The sequence below is a fragment of the Kogia breviceps genome, chromosome 8 (assembly GCF_026419965.1).
Source record: "Kogia breviceps isolate mKogBre1 chromosome 8, mKogBre1 haplotype 1, whole genome shotgun sequence".
NCBI lineage: Eukaryota > Metazoa > Chordata > Mammalia > Artiodactyla > Physeteridae > Kogia > Kogia breviceps.
The window spans coordinates 4,659,369-4,678,652 of NC_081317.1; the positions used below are offsets into that span (position 1 = coordinate 4,659,369).

Genomic DNA, 19,284 nt, shown 5'->3' on the forward strand with positions numbered 1-19,284 from the left:
ATTGTTCCACCTCCTTGAATCTGGGCGGATCCTGTGACTGCTTTGACCAATAGGACGTGGGGATGGAAGGTTTGACCAATGGGACATAGGGATGAAAAGTTTGACCAATAGGACATAGGGATGGAAGGCTTGACCAATAGAACACAGGGATGGAAGGCTTAACCAATAGAATGCAGGGATGGAAGTCTTGACCAATAGAACGCAGGGATGGAAGGCTTGACCAATAGAATGCAGGGATGGAAGGCATGCCCAGCCAGATCCAGGAGTGGCCCTTAACTGTCCTGGTAGCTTCTGCTTCCAGGCTCTCAGAGGCCAGCCACCATGTTCCAAGGGCATGTTTTCCAAGACCAATGTTCTGTAAGAAACCCAAGCCATGTGGAGACAAAGAGAGTGGTCGAGGAGCACTGAGGCCCAGCACGTTCCTGAAGAAGCCACTTTGTAAGTGAATCATCCAAACCCTGACCCTGACTGATGCCACTGAGATCAGATGCAGGCTGTCTAGGCGAACTCTTGCTTGTACCCAAGAGCTGCACAGATTTAAGTTGTTAAATCCGGAGATAGTTTGTTACTCAGCAAGGTAAATAATCCACCAAGACAATAGCAAAATGGTCCACTGAGCGAGTCTCCCCAGACTCTCAGCATTGTTCCTTAACACAGGGAGTCTGCCAGGCTCTGCCTGGGTCGCCCTTCCCTGCACTGCGGCCTGGAAACTCTCTCCAGGCATTAAGCTGGAACAATCTTAAGGCTCACTTCATTTGTATCCATCCTTCAGGGGTCACTGTCCTTCCTTCCTTCCTTCATCATTGAACCTTGATCAGTTTATGAGGTAGGTACTCATATCCCCATTTTACAGATACACGATATGAGACAGGCACCAGCATTACCCTCATTTCACAGATGAGTAAACTGAGGCTTAGAGAGGTTAAGTGACTTGTACAAGGTTGCTTAGCAAGGAGCAGGACCAGAACTTGGACCTGGTTCTTTCTTTCCTCCAGGATCTGAAACACCACACTCTACTACCTCTCCAGATGCATGCCATAACCAAATGTAACTATTCCAGGTCATTCTCCACTGCCCAGGTTGTTGTATTTCTATGCCCTTATCTAAAACAATAGGGAATAAGAACCTGCCCTGCAGAAATAATAACATGAATGAGCAAGATATACTGACCTTGATATTTATTGCAATTTTGTTTATAATTTTAAAAAATTGGGAACAACATGTGCCCATCAAGAAGAGGATGCTTAGGGACTTCCCTGGTGGTCCAGTGGTTAAGACTCCACACTTGCAATGCAAGGGGCGTGGGTTTGATCCCTGGTCAGGGAACTAAGATCCCACATGCCCTGCGGTGCTGCAAAAAAGAAGAGGATGCTTAAATACATTCTGATACATCCATACAATGGAGTGCTGCACAGCTGTTAAAAAGTATCAGGAAGACTTATATGTATTGGCATTAAAGATGTTGGGCTTCCCCGGTGGCGCAGTGGTTGAGAGTCCGCCTGCCGATGCAGGGGACGCGGGTTCGTGCCCGGGTCCGGGAAGATCCCACGTGCCGCGGAGCGGCTGGGCCCGTGAGCCGTGGCCGCTGAGCCTGCGCGTCCGGAGCCTGTGCTCCGCAACGGGAGAGGCCACAACGGTGAGAGGCCTGCGTACCACAAAAAAAAAAAAAAAAAAAAAAAAAAAAAAAAAAAAAAAAAAAAAAAAAAAAGATGTTCAGTCTCTCTCTATATATATATACACACATACATATATATGTAAAATGATAGTACGTTGCTTTTTAAAAAAAAATCTATCGATCGATCGATATCTCCAGTCCCATGCAGGTCCATGAGGAGGAGCATTTCTCTGCTCCAGGCAGCCATTCAGGGACCCAGACTCCTTCCATCTTCCATCCTTCGTCACAGCAGAAGGAAAAGAGAGAGAGTAGAGGATCAGGTGTGGGAGATTTTTATGGGCTGGGCATGGAAGTGACAATCATTACTTCAACCATATTCCATTGTCCACCCTTGAGCATATGGCCACTCCTCACCACAGGGGAGGCTGGGAGATGTCGTCTAGCTGTATGCCAGTAGGTGGGCTTGGTGAGCATCTAGCCAGCCTCGGTTGCACCAACTGATACGTACCTTTTAAACCGATTCATATATTTAAAAAGTATGTGCATGGATATATTTTTAATATGGAAAAGTCTGGAAGGATGTATTAAGCCATTCCCTCTCATGAGTGAAAGGGAGACTTTCACTTTATATGTCTGTATGTTATTTTTCAAAATGATGGCACGTATTTTCTGTGATTAACATTTAAAGATTTGTATGGGACTTCCCTGGTGGTCTAGTAAGACTTTGTGCCCCCAGTGGAGGGGGCCAGGGTTCGATCCTTGATCGGGGAACTAGATCCCACATGCATGCCGCAACTAAGAGTCTGCATGCAGCAACTAAAGATCCCACATGCCACAACTAAGACCAAGTGCAGCCTAAATAGATAAATAAAGATATTTTTAAAAAAACACACTTAAAGATTTGTAAAATGATATTGCATTGCTTTTCTTAAAAATGGCTTTGAGCTACAGTAATCAAGACAGCATGGTACTGGCACAAAAACAGAAATATAGATCAATGGAACAAGATAGAAAACCCAGAGATAAACCGACGCACAAATGGTCACCTTATCTTTGATAAAGGAGGCAAGAATATACAATGCAGAAAAGACAGCCTCTTCAGTAAGTGGTGCCGGGAAAACTGGACAGCTACATGTAAAAGAATGAAATTAGAACACTCCCTAACACCATACACAAAAATAAACTCAAAATGGATTAAAGACCTAAATGTAAGACCGGACACTATCAAACTCTTAGAGGAAAACATAGGCAGAGCACTCTATGACATAAATCACAGCAAGATCCTTTTTGACCCACCTCCTAGAGAAATGGAAATAAAAACAAAAATAAACAAATGGGACCTAATGAAACTTAAAAGCTTTTGCACAGCAAAGGAAACCAGAAACAATACCAAAAGACAACCCTCAGAATGGGAGAAAATATTTGCAAATGAAGGAACTGACAAAGGATTAATCTCCAAAATATACAGGCAGCTCATGCAGCTCAATATCAAAAAAACAAACAACCCAATCCAAAAATGGGCAGAATACCTAAATAGACATTTCTCCAAAGAAAATATACAGACTGCCAACAAATACATGAAAGGATGCTCAACATCACTAATCATTAGAGAAATGCAAATCAAAACTACAGTGAGGTATCACCTCACACCAGTCAGAATGGCCATCATCAAAAAATCTACAAACAGTAAATGCTGGAGAGGGTGTGGAGAAAAGGGAACCCTCCTACACTGTTGGTGGGAATGTAAACTGATACAGCCACTATGGAGAACAGTATGGAGCTTCCCCAAAAACTAAAAATAGAACTACCATACGACCCAGCAATCCCACTACTGGGCATATACCCTGAGAAAACCATAATTCAAAAAGAGTCATGTACCACAATGTTCATTGCAGCTCTATTTACAATAGCCAGGACATGAAAGCAACATAAGTGTCCATCGACAGATGAATGGATAAAGAAGATGTGGCACATATATACAATGGAATATTACTCAGCCATAAAAAGAAACAAAATCGAGTTATTTGTAGTGAGGTGGATGGACCTAGAGTCTGTCATACAGAGTGAAGTAAGTCAGAAAGAGAAAGACAAATGCCGTATGGTAACACATATATATGGAATCTAAGAAAACAAATGGTCATGAAGAACCTAGGGGTTAGACGGGAATAAAGACACAGACCTACTAGAGAATGGATATGGGGATGGGGAAGGGTAAGCTGTGACAAAGTGAGAGAGTGGCATGGACATATATACACTACCTGATGTAAAATAGATAGCTAGTGGGAAGCAGTGGCATAGCACAGGGAGATCAGCTCGGTGCTTTGTGACCACCTAGAGGGGTGGGATAGGGAGGGTGGGAGGGAGGGAGACGCAAGAGGGAAGAGATATGAGTGTATGTATATGTATAACTGATTCACTTTGTTATAAAGCAGAAACTAACACACCATCGTAAAGCAATTATACTCCAATAAAGATGTTTTTTAAAAAATGGCTTTGAGCCAACTGAGTTTAGAATTTTAAATGTTCACTAGGGGGCAGGAGAGATGTGTGTTTTGTGTGCTTCTGCTATTTGCTAATCGCCATTTACTACATTTCTTGCATAATTTCCTCCTTCAGCAGGCCATCTGTAACGTTTGCTGAACTGTTTAAGAAAATGACAGCATGGCTTCCCTGGTGGCTCAGTGGTTAAGAATCCGCCTGCCAATGCAGGGGACAAGGGTTCGAGCCCTGGTCCGGGAAGATCCCACATGCCGCGGAGCAACTAAGCCCGTGCGCCACAACTACTGAGCCTGCGCTCTAGGGCCCACGAGCCACGACTACTGAGCCTGCGTGCCACAACTACTGAAGCCCGTGCACGTAGACCCCATGCTCCACAACAAGAGAAGCCACCGCAAGGAGAAGCCCGTGCACCGCAGTGAAGAGTAGCCCCCACTCACCACAACTAGAGAAAGCCCGTGTGCAGCAATGAAGACCCAACGCAGCCAAAAATAGATTTTTTTTTTTTTTTAAAAAAGGAAAGAAAATGACAGCACCCAGGCCTCGCACACTGGCGGGCTTCAGCTACAACCATCCTATTTTAATCGGATCCTGAAGGCTGTGGTCACCTTATGTGTCAGGATTGAAAATGCGTGTGTTTCATACTAGCTTTCGCGCACCCAGTGCAAGAAGTCTGTTCACTTGCCCGAGAAAAGGCCAAAGTACCGTGAAGCCAATGTACTGCCTGCTCTGCTGGGATCGATCTGGGAGATGCCACCTTTAGATCATGGAGTGATGACCCAAGCATCTGTCCCCGCCTTTTTGAGGATGTCCGTATGTGGACACTTCCCCATCCTCCTGAGCACAGCAACCAGATCGGGCGTTAAAGCATTGGGGGGCCTGGGGGAGTGTGGGGGAACCCATGCCCACAGGAATGAATAATGAGCAAAATCTCAATGAAAACAAAATCACTAATGGCGTCTAAAGTCACTAAAACATTTGCCTCCTCTATTTGGACTTGCCTGATGCTCCGAATCGGGATGAATGCCCTCCACACCCAGACAAGGTGGTGGGCACCCCCCGCCGGAATGTTCATCACAGCCAGTCTCCTAGAAGAGTTTGTTGGGGGCTCAGAGTTCCACCCCCAATCCCCGTGGAGCTCCTGGAGACCAGGAACCAGGTCTTGTTTGTCTTTGTTTTTCTCGTGAGGCCAGTACGCTGAGGACATGCAATCTATGTGAATGGAATGGAACGGAACGGAAAAAGTACGGAGCGTCATGTAAAATACTGTGGAGGTACCTAAAGAGAAGTCTGGGTTAGGGAAGTTGTAGCACAGTGGTTAAGACATGAGCCTGGGGAGAATAAAGTTTAAAAAAAAAAAAAAAAGAGTGTGAAGCAGACTGACTACTTACTAGAAGTGTGTCTCTGTGTAACCCACTCAGCCAAAGGAGTGGAGAAGATGGACGTGGCTGCCCTCCTTCACCAGACCAGGAGGGTTAGACCCTAGCAGCTGTTTGGACTGTGTAACCCAACCCACCTGGCCAGCCCCGATTGGACCGGGGGTGAGCCTCTGACTGGAGCTGGGCCAATCAGATCATCTCTCTTGGAACTCAGGTTTAGGAATGAGCATCCTTCATGGGTCTGGTCTGTTAGCTGAGGTGGGAGAGGAAGGGACCTGGGGGTGGGTGGATAAGGGGCCGCGTGGGCAGTTCAGGTGCCGGTGAGGTATTGCACTTCCTGCCCTTCGGTTCTACCTGTGAGACACCCGCGTGCCTTCTAATAAATTCTTCCTTTTGCCGAGCCATTATTAAATTGGTATCTGTAACATGTGACCAAACAAATGCTCCCTGATCTAGATCCCACCCTCCCAGGATTACGGTGAGGGTTGAAGCAGTGACCAGCCGCAAGCAGCCCTCATACCATTGCTGCCATTATTAATGGACTCCACCTCCCCTTCTGATCTGCGATAATGATATAGTGAAGAGATTATCTCTGTCCTCAGGGAACTGACGACGTGGTTGGGGAGTTCAGGCAGGTACGTGTGAAGTGACTGTCAACAGTCCAATCTGAGATGAGCCCTGGAGCCACCAGTCTCCTTTGGCTGTTTTTACTTATTTATTTATCTATATATTTATTTATTTTTGGCTGCGTTGGGTCTTCGTTGCTGCGCGCGGGCTTTCTCTAGTTGCGGCGAGCGGGGGCTACTCTTGGTTGCGGTGCGCGGGCTTCTCATGGTCGTGCCTTCTCTCGTGGCGGAGCACGGGCTCTAGGCACGCGGGCTTCAGTAGTTATGGCACGTGGGCTCAGCGGTTGTGGCTCGCGGGCTCTAGAGCGCAGGCTCAGTTGTTGTGGCGCACGGGCTTAGTTGCTCCGTGGCACGTGGGAGCTTCCTGGGCCAGGGATCAAACCAGTGTCCCCTGCATTGGCAGGGGGATTCTTAACCACTGTGCCACCAGGGAAGCCCCCAAAACCCCGTCTTAAAAAGGCTCTCTTAGCAGGCTTCTGGCCACCTTGCTGTCCCTTCCACCGTGGATTCTGCAGAGCTGTGTAGTGGTCATCTGGTTCATCCTTCCCTGGACTGTTGGGAGAGGGGCCAGAAGCACCCTTGCAGGTACTGATTGAGTTCCTTCCCTGTGTTGCTGCCATGTACATAAGCCAGACATGGTCCTAGTACTAATAATGTTTTTCATTTTCCGTATCTTAGGATGTGGGGTTTTTTTTTACATTGAAATTTTATTTTTGTATTTACTTATTTATTTATTTTTAATTGAAGTATAGGTGATTTACAATGTTGTGTTAGTTTCAGATGTGCAGCAAAGTGATTCAGTTACACACACACACACACACACACACACACACACACACACACACACCCCTATATTGAGTATAGTTCCCCGGGCTATACAGTAGGTCCTTGTTGGTTATTTATTTTATATATAGAAGTGTATATACGTTAATCCAAAACTCCTAATTTATCGCCCCCCTCTCCCTGTCCCCTTTGGTAACCATAAGTTTGTTTTCCATGTCTGTCTCATGAAGTTTTGACATCTTAAAAGTCTTGCTGGCTTGGGAGGGTCTAGCCAATTCTTAGAGACAGGAGAGGGAGCACACCTTTCATATGCAAACCAACCCATCCCCGGTCACCTTATGAGAGGACATGCCTACCTTCATACGGCTCTCTAATTTCTTGTATCTGTTATGTAGCTCTCGCACACCACACCAATGCTTCCTCTGCCCTAAGTTACCCCAGGGCCAGGCAACTAGAGCGCACCCATTTGTCCAGAGCCCACTGGAATTATTCACACTAGTCAATCCTACGCTGTTTACCCTGCCCTGCCTTGCCTTTCCTGGAAAAAAAAAAACCCAGCAAAGACTCTGTCCTAAGCTTCCCTCTCACTCCTGCTCTGCCTCCTGGCCGCCCTGGCGCTCCCCATGTGGTCCTGCATGGTATGATGTGCCCCCTTCTCTCGGGAAATGTAAGCAGTCAACTCTCCTCTCAACGGCATTGGCCTCTCCTCATTGTCACTCAGTCACCTCCATAAATTAAAATCCCATGGGTACAAATGAGACAGTCCCTGCTTGTAGGAGCTCACAGTGTCCTGAAGGGGACAGACATTAAACAGATACAAGAAATTAAAGAACTATATGGAGGTGTGTGCTATCAAGGAGACATATAGGATTCTGCAAGGCTCTTCACCCTCCAAGATGCCGAGATGAATGTCCATGGATTTTGCCTCATCAGCATCTCTTCCCCAGATATTGCTTTGAGTGTCACCTGTCCCCACTCCCAGTTGCTGGTTCTGTGGCATCCACTCCTCAGCTTTCTTGCATTTGGTGCAATTCTCAGGCCTGGCCAATTTATGCACCCTACTCCTCCACCCCCCCGCCTGCAGTCATTGGCTCAGGGACAGGCATGTGACTCAAACTAGGCTAAGGAGAGTCAGCTGGTACCCAACTCAGCCACTGTACAGAGAGAGATCAGTTGGGAATAGAGCCAACCCAGAGGAGTAATGTCGTAGTTTCAGAGCCTAGAGGTAGCTGTTGGTCCTGGCTGTAACTCTGGTTTGCTAGTTATGATGTCCAATGAACTCCCTTTTTGCCCTAACCAAGCTGAACTGGGTTTCTGACAGTGAAATCAAGCATCCTGACCAGTACAGGGAACTGGCCCTAATGGGGAGGGGGGTGTGTGTCAGGGAAGGGTTTCCCGTAGAAGTGGCAGTTAAACTGAGAAGTGAAAGATGACTAGGAATTAGCCAGGTAGAGAGGAGGGAGAGAGCATTTTCTAGACAAAAAGAGCAGCATGAGAGAAGGCTGTAAGGTAGGAAGAACAAAGCTGTAGGAATTTGTTTGCTTTCATTACCTTGCATGTGTTCTATTATAGCTATAAACACCTTTGATGAATAACCTTTATTAAATAAGCTCCATGACCCTTATCAACAGTAATGTCCATTTATAAAGTACTTTTAAAAAAATTATTATTATTATTTACTTTACTTATTTATTTTGGCTGTGCTGGGTCTTAGCTGCGGCAGGCAGGCTCCTTAGTTGCGGCTCACCAGCTTCTTAAGTTGCGGCACGTGTGCTCCTTAGCTGCGACTCACTGGCTCCTTAGTTGTGCCATGCGTGTGGGATCTAGTTCCCTGACCAGGGATCGAACCTGCGTCCCCTGCATTGGAAGGTGGATTCTTAACCACTGTGCCACCAGGGAAGTCCCTATAAAGTACTTTATTGTTTGGAAATGTCTCGTCATTTGATATGTCATGATTTATTGAATATATTTGGTTCCACTCTCACGATCCCCTGACTGGGCCTACTATTCAGACTGATTTTCTGCTTTGCACCCAGACTTTTGGACCTAAAAGACTGACTCAGAAGCCTAGAAGGATTGGGGATGGCTTTGGGAGTGGGGGGGAGGTGGTCTGGGGCCAAGAGCCAGTTTTGCCTGACGATGCAGCTGCCACGAGAGCTGAGCAGTGCGGCTCTGGCTCAGAGCAGCCATTCATCAGCTCGAAAAGAGAGACAAATTTGTCAATCTTTGGCTTTGCCTTTGACCCCTAGAGAGCTGGAACTGAGGACTCTGGAAATTTGGCCGCCACCCAGGGCCAGCTCTCAGTTACAGAATCAGCGAGCCCTCCAGAGTGTGCCGGCAGATGCGAACAGGAATCTCTGCAACGTCAATTACCTTTCCTTCTCCCTCCACCTCTTCCAAACCCTGTTCCCATCACCAGATTATTTATCTGAGGGAAACAGGAGAGAAAACTGAGTTCGTTTTGTGTTACTTCTTTGTACTCCATCTTGGGCCAAGAATAGCGAGCAGGGGGCAGGATGTGAACATCCCTTGTGTTACTAAAATTTGTTGTTATTTGTACTTGCATTATATGATTTAACTTTGACTCCCTAAGTTACAAACTCTTTGGAGGGAAGAATCAATCATGCACATTTTTGTAGGACCCATAGCAGTTCACACAGTGCCTAGCCCTAAGTAGGATCTTTGATTCTTAAACCAATGACGTGGGCTTCCCTGGTGGCGCAGTGGTTGAGAGTCCGCCTGCCGATGCAGGGGACACGGGTTTGTGCCCCAGTCTGGGAAGATCCCACATGCCGCGGAGCGGCTGGGCCCGTGAGCCATGGCCGCTGAGCCTGTGCATCCCGAGCCTGTGCTCCGCAACGGGAGAAGCCACAACAGTGAGAGGCCCGCGTACCGCAAACAAACAAACAAACAAAAACCCAATGACGTTTTCTGAACTTGTCGCCGTGCTAGAAAAGGCCCACAGCTGAGACCCAGGCTGGAGGATAGCCTGGTCCCCATTTGGGGGTCAAATGAGTAGAGCAGGCAGGGGTCGCTGTGTCCTAATGGGTTGGGCCCAGACGTTGGCAGGGAGACTCTGGGCCTCTGGAGACACTGAATCTTCAGGGGAGTCTGGCCCAGACCTGGCCAGGTGGCTCCTGCCATCAGGGGCTGCTGAGTCTCAGGTAAGGGGACAGGTCAGGTCAGGCTGAACCCCTGGTTAGGTCAGTCCCCGGCCTGGAGCCTCTGGGAGGGCAGGGAGCACTGGCCAGGTGACTCAGCCAGCAGGGGCTGCCGAGACCCAGATGGAGGGAGGGAGGGAGGGGGGATTGGTCCCAGGCCTTGGCACGAACTATGGGCCATCAAGGGGCTCTGAATCCTGGGTGGCATCAGTCATAGGCCTGGCATGGAGGCTAGAGTTTGGGTGGGAGCTCTGTTGTTCCAAGTTGTGAGGGGGCATGCCAGGCCCTGGGCAGGGGAGGGCACTGAACTCTGGATTGGGGTGTCAATCCCAAGCCATGGTATGGAGACTACAGGCCAACAGCGGGGGGTGGGGTGGGGGGAGGTGGCTGAGTCTCGGGGGAGAGGGTCACGATAGGCTTTCAGCCAGCAGGGCAAGCTGAGTCCTGGTTGGGATCAGACTCAGGCTTTGAGCTGGAGATTCGGGTTCCGGCAGAGGAGGCTGAGTCTGGGGAGGTGTCCAACTCCAGGCCTTGGCGTCGAGGCTCCGCGCGGGCGGGGGACGCTAAGTCCCAGGTGCAAGCCGGCGGGGTGGGGGTTGGGGGGTGGGGGTGGTCCCTCGTCCTGGCTTGGAGACTCCGGGCCGGCAGGGGGCGCTGAACTCGCGGCGGCGCGGCAGCCGCCCGGCAGGTGGCGCTCTGGCCGCGGCCGAGGCCGGCGGGCGGCGGCGGCGGCGGCGGCGGCGCTGCGGCCGGCTCGCGGGCCCGGGGAAGCGGCGGCGGCGACGGCGGGAGCGGAGGAGGCGGAGCGGCGGCGGCTGGCGGCGGGAGCGGCGGCGGCCCCGGGCGGGCTGGGGCGCCGCTGGCCGAGCGCACAGGCCGCAGCCCGCGGAGCCCGCCATGCCGGCGCGGGTCTGAGGCGCCGCGAGCCAGGGCCGAGGCGAGCGGCGGCCGCGCCGGCCTGTGGCCCCGCAGCGGCCCGGCGCGGGCCCGATGAGCGGCGGCCTCGGCCTCCGGCGCAGCCCGGAAATGTCCGGCAAGATCGAGAAAGCAGGTGAGGCGCGCGGCCGGCGCGGGGCGGCCCGTGCCCGGGACGGGCGGGCGGCCGGGCTCCCGGGGGGCGCGGGCCCGTCGCCGCGCTGGGAGCAGAAGTGAAAGCGCCTCCGGGCCTGCCGGGGCGCGTCTCGGGCGGGCGGCGGGCCGGGCCGCGCGGCGCTCCCCGGGGCGCACGGCCGGCGGGGGCCGGGGTGCGGACACAGGGCCCCGCGGCCGGGCCGGTCGGTGCCCGCCGCTCGGCCCGCGGCGAGAACTTTGAGACAACGGCTGGGACCGGGGACGGGGCAGGGACCGCGGCCGCGTGCCCGAGTGGCCCGGCGGCGGGCGGTCGTCTTTCAGGCAGTGAACACAGCAGAGCCATAAAATGTGTCATTTCTGATGAGCCTCGAGTTTATATTTAACTAGAAGTATCCACTTCGGAGGCTTCAAAGGAAGTGGGCAGGATGTGTCTGGGCGTTTTCAGGGCGCGGGCGAGCTCTCCTTTGGTATCAAGCTGAGCCCTGGAAGCGGGGCTTGTGGGGGAGCCGGTTGGGTTGGGGGTGGGTTAGAAGTCTTGATGCCAACGCCATCCCTTTGTGTGCTCCTAGAAATCTCGGAGCCTCGCCTTCCGGTTAGCTGGGTTTTGCCCGGACGGGGAATAGAGTCTCCAAAGATTCTACTCGGGCCGTGCACCTGGGGCCCAGGGCTTAATTAGCGACACCTTGCAGGGCGCATCCTTGAGTCCCAGGTGAGGGAGTCGGGCGGTCCTGGACTCCCTAGCGGAGACATCATTGGTTGTCATAACCTGGTACCTTGTCATCACCTTGGTAGCCAAGCTGTGGAAGGTGGGGGCTTAGGGGGATGGATAGGGGGACGGTTACACTGATTTTGGAAGTTGCTGGTTTCCCAGGATGAACCAGGACACTTTTCGGAGAGGTGCCTCGGAAGTGGACCGAGCCGGCCGTGTAACTTGCAGGCTGTGGCTTGAGCACAGGACGGAAATTTTTGTCGCTTTCTTTGAGGGTTTTCTGTGTATCCGGCTCTGTGCTAACCACCTTAAACGTATGGCTTATTAAATCTTCGTAGATTCTCTGTGACAGAGAACGTGGTCCCGGTTTGACAGGCTTGGGGGCTCAATGGCTTCTCATAGGCCACCCGGCCAGAGGACAGCGGGCCAGGCCCTGATGTCCTGCTCTCTGAGTGGAAGCCTGGGTGCCCTCCTTGGGGGCAGGGCCCTTGGCTTCAGGTGCTGCTTCTTGGGTATTTCTGTCACTGTTTTTCAGGCCGAGGGCCGTGTCCAGTGACCAGGAGTTTCCTCCCAGCACACATGCCGTTCCAGAAATACCTCTGGTTAATATGTGCAGTGTTTCTCAGGATGCGTCGCATCTCCAAATGGTATTGATAGGAAACTTGGCTGGTTTATTTTCAAAATAGCATTAACAGGGTTTTGTCTAATTATAAGGATAATTGAAAAATTTGTAAATCACGAAAAGCCAAAAGAGCACAGTGAAAAGCACCTGCCACCCCACGGGCTGCTTTCCACAGCTCAGCCCTTTCAGATGAGCTGTCACGTGCATCCTCTACTCCCTGGAGAAAGGAGGCCTGAGGCCAGTTCTTTTCAGCCCAGGTTATCCCTGGGCACCTCCATCTGCTGGGGGCTGTAGTAGATGCAGAAGCCAGGGGTGCCTGCCTTCGGAGAAGCTTGTCTGTGGGTGGGAGAGCTGGCCCCAGCATCACCCCGGGGCTGCCAGGCCTGGGAACTGTGGGGCAGCAGGAGGCGGGGCCTGTGGGCACAGGTGAGGGGTGGCCTGTCCGCTGAGGGCATGGGGAAGGCTCTGGAGGAGGGTAAGGGTGCCCCACGTGGAGGTGGGGGAAGAGGCCAAGCAGGGGTTGTGGAAATCTCAGGAGGAAGGTGCATGTGGTGGGAGGTGGCTGAGCTGAAAGTGCTGAGGTTGTTGGCAAGACCAGAGATGGCGCCTCACGTGGAGCTAGCGAGGGGTCTGTCCTTCTAGTGTAAGGTCTTCTGCTGTGATTCACACGCAACCGTCAAGGAAGCCTGGGACGCTCTGGAATGAGGGGTACACCTGCTCGGTGGTTTCTGCTGGTCATTGTGGGTGGCTTTCAACTTTGCGTTTTGATGAGATTTCCCATTCGGTTTCTGTTGGAGTTTTCTAAATGGATCTACTGTGAAGTCACCCGCAAAGCGTTTCTTAAAGGAAGGGTCCTTAGGTGAAGTGGCGCCTCCTGTTAGCAGGTGAACAGTCTTTGGGAAATTATAGAGCCTGACACCCAGTCAGTGCTCGTTGTTAGGTTTTGCTATTTGCTGTTGACTTGAGCAGAAGAGTTGCTTACATGTGTTCATAATCTCTACTCTCTGATAATAGGACCAGTGCTTTCACTTCTCAGGGCTTAAGGGAGCCACGGTGTTTTGAGTGTAAAAGAAAACTTCGTGCGTCCCTTACAGCCCCGAGACTCTTGCCCGTTCTTCCCACCTGATACCTCTCGTGAGCCGCAGCCTCTTCAGCCTCTGGGGGAGATGTTTTTGAATCTGTCGTGCTGCTTTTCAACCTGTTTACTTACTGAGTAGTGCCTTCCTGGGATGGGGGTGTCATACATACTGCCCTCGTAGGAGGGCCTACCCTTCTGTAGGGACCAGATTGGCTGTCTTCGGTTATCTGCTCTGGGCCCAGTGGGGGATGAAGACAGTCTGGGTTCCAGAGGGTGGCACAGGATCGGCTGGCTAGCTGGTTAGGCTTGGTGGAGAAGGGTTGAATTTGGAAGGCCAGGAAGAATGCTGGAGTGGAGGGGGGAGGCTCCTTGGTGTTTTCCAGAGATAATGGGGAGGAGGGGAGTGAGTGGAGCCAGACAGATTAGGGGGCTCCCGGGTTGAGCTTTCAGGCAGGCCTGGTGAGGAGAAGAAGGCGCTTCCCTGGGAACTAAGAGGGACTTGTTCTGGAGGACCCACACTGGCGGGAGACGTGTGCAGTGCTGAGGCCGCTTTGGGGGGCCAGTGAACCTGCTTCTGGCGTGGACGCAGTTATTGTGGCTCTCAGTGTGCTCATGCGTACTCCCAGCAAATGCACTAGGTGGAGGGAGTTGAAGCCTTCATGCTTCTGGAGCTGAAACACCTCTCTTGCCTGGTGAACAGAGGTGACAGACTGGTGGCTGTGGGCTGGATTCAGGCAGTAGATGTGTTGTGTGTGATCCATACATGTTCTTGGAGGAAAAAAAAAAGAATCGATGGTCAGTATTTATCAATCAGGAAATGACTCACAAATCTCAGGTTTCTGGTTCTTTTGGAAAATGAGCAGCTCTAGTAACCCCGGGCGCTTGCTCCTACGAGGCCACTGTGGTGGGGACCTCCCACTCCTGCTGCCAGCCCCAGCGCTGATTCCTGCTTCCCACTTGGACTGTTGACGTTTGAGTTTGCATCCCTGTCCTTGCAGAAATCACTCATGTTTGTTTGCTTTTTATCTGGACTTTGAAGTCTTTGCCCCATTTCTTCATGGATTCATTCTTTGATCCCCTTGCTTGGCACTGATCGAGCTCCTGCTGTCCGGCGCTGTGCAGGGCTCTCCCCAGGGAGCCAGCGGTGAACTCGGCGGGCACCATGCCGCCACACAGGCCTCGCCGCTGGCAGTGTGGGGAGCACTGTGGGGGTTACAGGGGATCCCGTCAGACTCACGGCGGGAACTGCCTCTGTGAGGGGCTGAGATTTTCAGGTGAGCCGTTAGCTGGGTGCAGCAGAGGGGGTAGGCAAGAAGGTGACCTCAGTTTCACCAGTTGTACTCATCGGAGAGTCTCAGGTGCTCATTCCTCAGGTCATTTATCAAATAGTTTTTCTAGAACCTCCCAAAGGCCCAGAGTTTCTAGTGTTTGGGATACAAGAAAGATTTGTGCTTCCTGGGCCATACCATCCAACTGGGGCAGACGTCATGAAGATATAAATTACGCAGGTTTTTCTATTTGTTTGTTTGTTTGTTCGTTTGGGGTGGGCTGTCTTTCCCTGCTGTGTATTTTCAGCAGACCACTGGGAGTCTGTCTAGGAGTTTCATCAATTACTGAACCCTCTGGCCACTCTCCAGGCCCCCCTGTGGCCTCAGGCTACTCCGAGGGGCTGCTGAAGTGGCAGCAGGCTCAGCCAGTGCCCTGCGCAAGGACAAGGACTGGATAAATACGGTGTCTCAGACTCAGGTGCTGTGTATTTCAAATGTGTGAAGATGCTTTCATTATAAATTAAAATGAGAAAGTCACACTGTCTGCTGTCATAGTAACTTTTTGTCATTATGTATTTTCTCAGAACAGATAAAAAGTACAAGTGCAGTCTGTCACATGAGGCTGCACATTTTTGGCCTAGGAAAGAGTCCTTTTAGATCAGTGGTCACTGTATTTTGGTCGATTTTAAACTCCTCTCAAATTTTACACTTCCTTTTTTCCCCCACAATTATCAACCTTTGCGCTCAAAATGTATCCAGTCAATAAATACAGCACTCTTATGGCACCTGCTAGTCATTCATTCCCTCACTCCTGTGGCACTTACTGCGACCCTCCACCCTCCTCGTTGGCAAACGCTGTGCTGCCTTGCGGTGGCCCGGAGCCAGCAGGAGCCTGGCCCTCCTGGGCTCTCGGTGCAGGGGTGACATCAAGACGGTCTTGAATATTTGTGCAGTTTCTATAGTTTCTTCCCGGAGTGCATTGACAGATGACCTCATTTCAGTTGATCCCTACAACAAGTCCCGAGGCCTACAGCAGCGCCAGTTAGCCCCGTGTTACCCTGAGGGCAGTTCAGGCCCGGGGAAGGTTGGTGATTTGCCCAGGGTCACAACCCTGGTGCGGTGCAGGGCAGGGGGCGCCCACCTCTGCTCCGACTCTGCCAGCCGTTTTCCAGAGCACTGCTTAGAGCTTCCCATGTTGCTGGAGACACAGTAACTTTATCTTAATTATTGTTCATGTTTCTAAGTTTCTTTTCTGGTGTTACCAAAAAAAAAAAAAAATCTCTGTTAAATTCGGGTAGGCCAAATGCAGTCTTTAGGCTGCATATGATACTAATGTCACCGGCAGTACTATAAGGAGATAAAAAATAGCACAGATGCAGGCTAAATATGTCTTAAAAAATCAACCGCAGCAACCCCAGTGTTTCCTGGTCTCCTGAGCAGCTGTTGGCAGAGGTGGTTTGAATGGGATTCCTTGTAGCCAGCAGACCTGATAGGAGGCCTGTAAAGATGAGTCATGTATGAGTTTGCAGAAAAATCATCTCCCAAAGCAGCCCGGATTGGAGAATGCCTTGAGCACAGGGCTGGCTGGGGCTTACCTCAGTCCAGCTGAATGTGTTCCCGTTGCCATAATAAGATGACGCGCTGGAAGGAGTAGCGGCCTGGCAGGCCGCTCCGCTACCGCACCCACGCAGCCCCGCCTGGGCGCCCGGCTGCCGGGACAGGTGTTCCTCTGACTTGTCATCCACCTTGCCCCAGAGGCTGTTTTATGATTTAAAAAGAAACAAACAAACAAACAACAGTTTATGAATTGTTAAGGGATCTGTCGTCTTAGTTTGTGGTCATTTGTTTTAGACCATTTGACCATTTACGCAATTGTGACCTTGGGAGATTTGTTCCCTTTTCTGGGTCTCGTTTTCTCCATCAGTGCCATGAAGCAGGGAGTGGGAGAATCTAAAATTAGTGCTTCCTTGTTTTGTTTTAAAGTATCAGGCCTTTTATAACGTATAGGAAAGCTCTTAGCCAGCCGTCAATGCGGAGCACTTTGGACACAGCAAGTCGGTACCGCTCAGCTGTGGCCCCTGAGGCCCCTCCTTGGGCCCTCCGCCGGCACAGTGTGAAGACCCACTTCCTGGGTGCACGCAGCCTCCTCTTCCAAATCCGCCTTCCTTGAGGCTCTTCGTGCCTCCTCTTCCTCTAGCAGATAGTGAATTCCCTGCGAAGACCCCAGATAAACCCTTTCGATAGAACAATATTGTTTAGCTCATTCAGAAACCAAAGCCCCAGTTTCCTTTCCTCAAGTTAAAAATCAACAGATGCAGTCTTAAGTAGACCGTTAGCCCCTCGAGGGAGCGTGCCTGTCTCTTCCACCACGGGGTTGCCATCACTGTACCCACAACGTAGTAGGTGCTCAGAAACTATTTACTAGTGAATGTAATTAATGTTGTTAAAGAATGAACTTAGGTTTCTGATTCCAGGTCTCAAAATCAACTTTAAAGGGAGCTTCTTCTGGGTTTTGAATTGCCAACTGAGATGTTTCTTGGTAAGTTAGTAGGACCAATACTCTGATAAGGGTATGCAGTTAGTTGGGGTTCTGTGTTAACCATGTACATTGATCAGTGTTCTGGTGTGTTCTTCCGAAAATTGATGGGGGCCTGAGATGAAATTCCCAGAACACTCTGTGGGAGAGCTCTAGGGAGTGTTGGGAGGCAGAGGCGCATGCAGCCCGCATAGTCTGGAGCTGCCGTTTGTGGTGACTGTGCATGGTTCTGGGGGTGCACAGGGGCGAAGTACTCTTAGGCAGTGCTCATTCGCGTCGAGCAGTTGTGATTTTGCCTTTCATTTACAAACCACAGCACATGCCAGCTCTGCTCTGCCTGCCAGTGTGACCAGCGCCACGATGGGAGGCCCTGTCTGTACTTGTTACTTTTTTCATTTGGCCTCTGAGCGTTATTTCGGACCAGCTCCCTGCACTGTCAGCTCTCTGTTTGTGGGTGGTTGTGCAGTACACGCTGTCTTCGAGGGGCTGGAGAGGCAGGCTGTTGGTGTTCTTCTGGCGCCCCCTTTCTTCTGTATCAAGGGGTTTAAGCAGAGTCTCTCTTGCCACTTCTTCCTCTGCGAGTGGAGATGCAGTGGAGAGACTTACTTACCTAAATGGATTAGAAATCTGGCATCAGATGGTCACAATTCCTCTTTCTCCCCACTTTTTTTCCCAGGCTGTGGTTTGGAAGATAGACGATAGTTCTCTGAGCCTGTCCTGTCCTGCAGTCTGGACTGCGTCTTCTTAAATTCCTGTTACTATGTCATAACAGCTCAGACCCTCCGTTCCCATTGGCCCCTTAAAGATGCTCTCTCTCCTTTTGGTTTTCATTGGCTTGGGGGCTCCACACAGTCGTCCTACTGCAAAGTAAATTTCAGGATCAGGAAACTACCTCGCTTTTACAGCGTAGACGAAATGGAGCTGTCAGACCCAGGACGGTGTGCGGTGCCTCCTGGGCCGGGCACAGAGGGCGGAGTTCAGGCATTTGGTGTGGGCTTGACTGGCCGCACACTGTGCTGTTAAGGATGCGAGCAGCCCGTGGTCCCCCTGAGCATAAGTGCGGTGCTTGTAGTCTTTGGGAGAAGGAAGGCGTGGACATGGAATGAGAAGACAGGACAGCGGAAGTCCAGTGGAATGAGATGGCGCCGCATAGCCACTTCGTTGGCCCACAGCAAGCAAACAGAAAAACAAACACAACCTCTGGCTTGCAAACAATGGTTGTATTTATTTGCTGGGTCTGGATGATCACGTGTGCCCTCTCTCCTTCAAGTGACTGTGAATAAATAGATGGATGGTTGTGCATGGGTCGTGGATTTAGCTGCTCTCAACCTCTCCTTTCAATGATAAATACAAATAAGAGTAGTAGCTAACATTCATGAAGCACTTACCACGTGCTGGTACCAGGCTCTGTTCTGTGTATTTTACACACATGGTCTCCTTCAATCCTCACAATGGGAGAAAAGTACTGTTAACGTTCTCCTTCTACAGAGGACAAAACTCTGACACAGAGCTTTTCTTTTGTGCGTGGGATCCTGAGATCCAAAATAGCTGAGATTTGCCTATGGTCATAGCAGGTTGGGGCCAAGACAGGACTAAAGCCCATTTGACTATGTCCCATTTATCCATATTTTCATTGGCTGTGATGACATTGGACATTGTTCTTTCTCTTGGCTTTTGTGACTTGGCTCAAAATGAGCGTCCACATTTCCAGGGACTTCGCCATCACTGAGGTGGCTGCTACACTGAAAGGGCCACCTGATAATGTTGGAGGGGATGCTTGAGATGACATTGATCCCCTGGCTATCCTGCTCCAGCTCTCAGGGGGCCAGGAAGCCCTGCTTCTTGCTGGGTGACCTTGGGCAAATTGCTTAATCTTTCTGAGCCTCTGGTGCCTCTGTTGTAACCTGATGGGCGGGGGACAAACCCGTTTCCAAGCCCTT

At 50.9% G+C, this 19,284-nt stretch overlaps 1 protein-coding gene across 13 annotated transcripts in view; it reads left to right on the forward strand.

Moving 5' to 3' along the window:
- Window positions 1–236: 236 nt before the first annotated feature.
- RAPGEF1 (Rap guanine nucleotide exchange factor 1) overlaps window positions 237–19,284 on the forward strand; it is a 152,253-nt gene continuing 133,205 nt past the window's right edge. For 7 of the 13 annotated variants that reach the window (XM_067040453.1, XM_067040461.1, XM_067040454.1 and 4 more), the window contains exon 1: window positions 316–438. In XM_067040453.1, the coding sequence (XP_066896554.1) occupies window positions 351–438 (88 nt within the window). In that variant the 5' untranslated portion in view covers window positions 316–350. Of the gene's footprint in view, window positions 439–11,005; window positions 11,112–19,284 lie in introns of those variants that run through there. The other 6 variants (XM_067040456.1, XM_059071420.2, XM_067040460.1 and 3 more) reach the window with 3 other exon arrangements.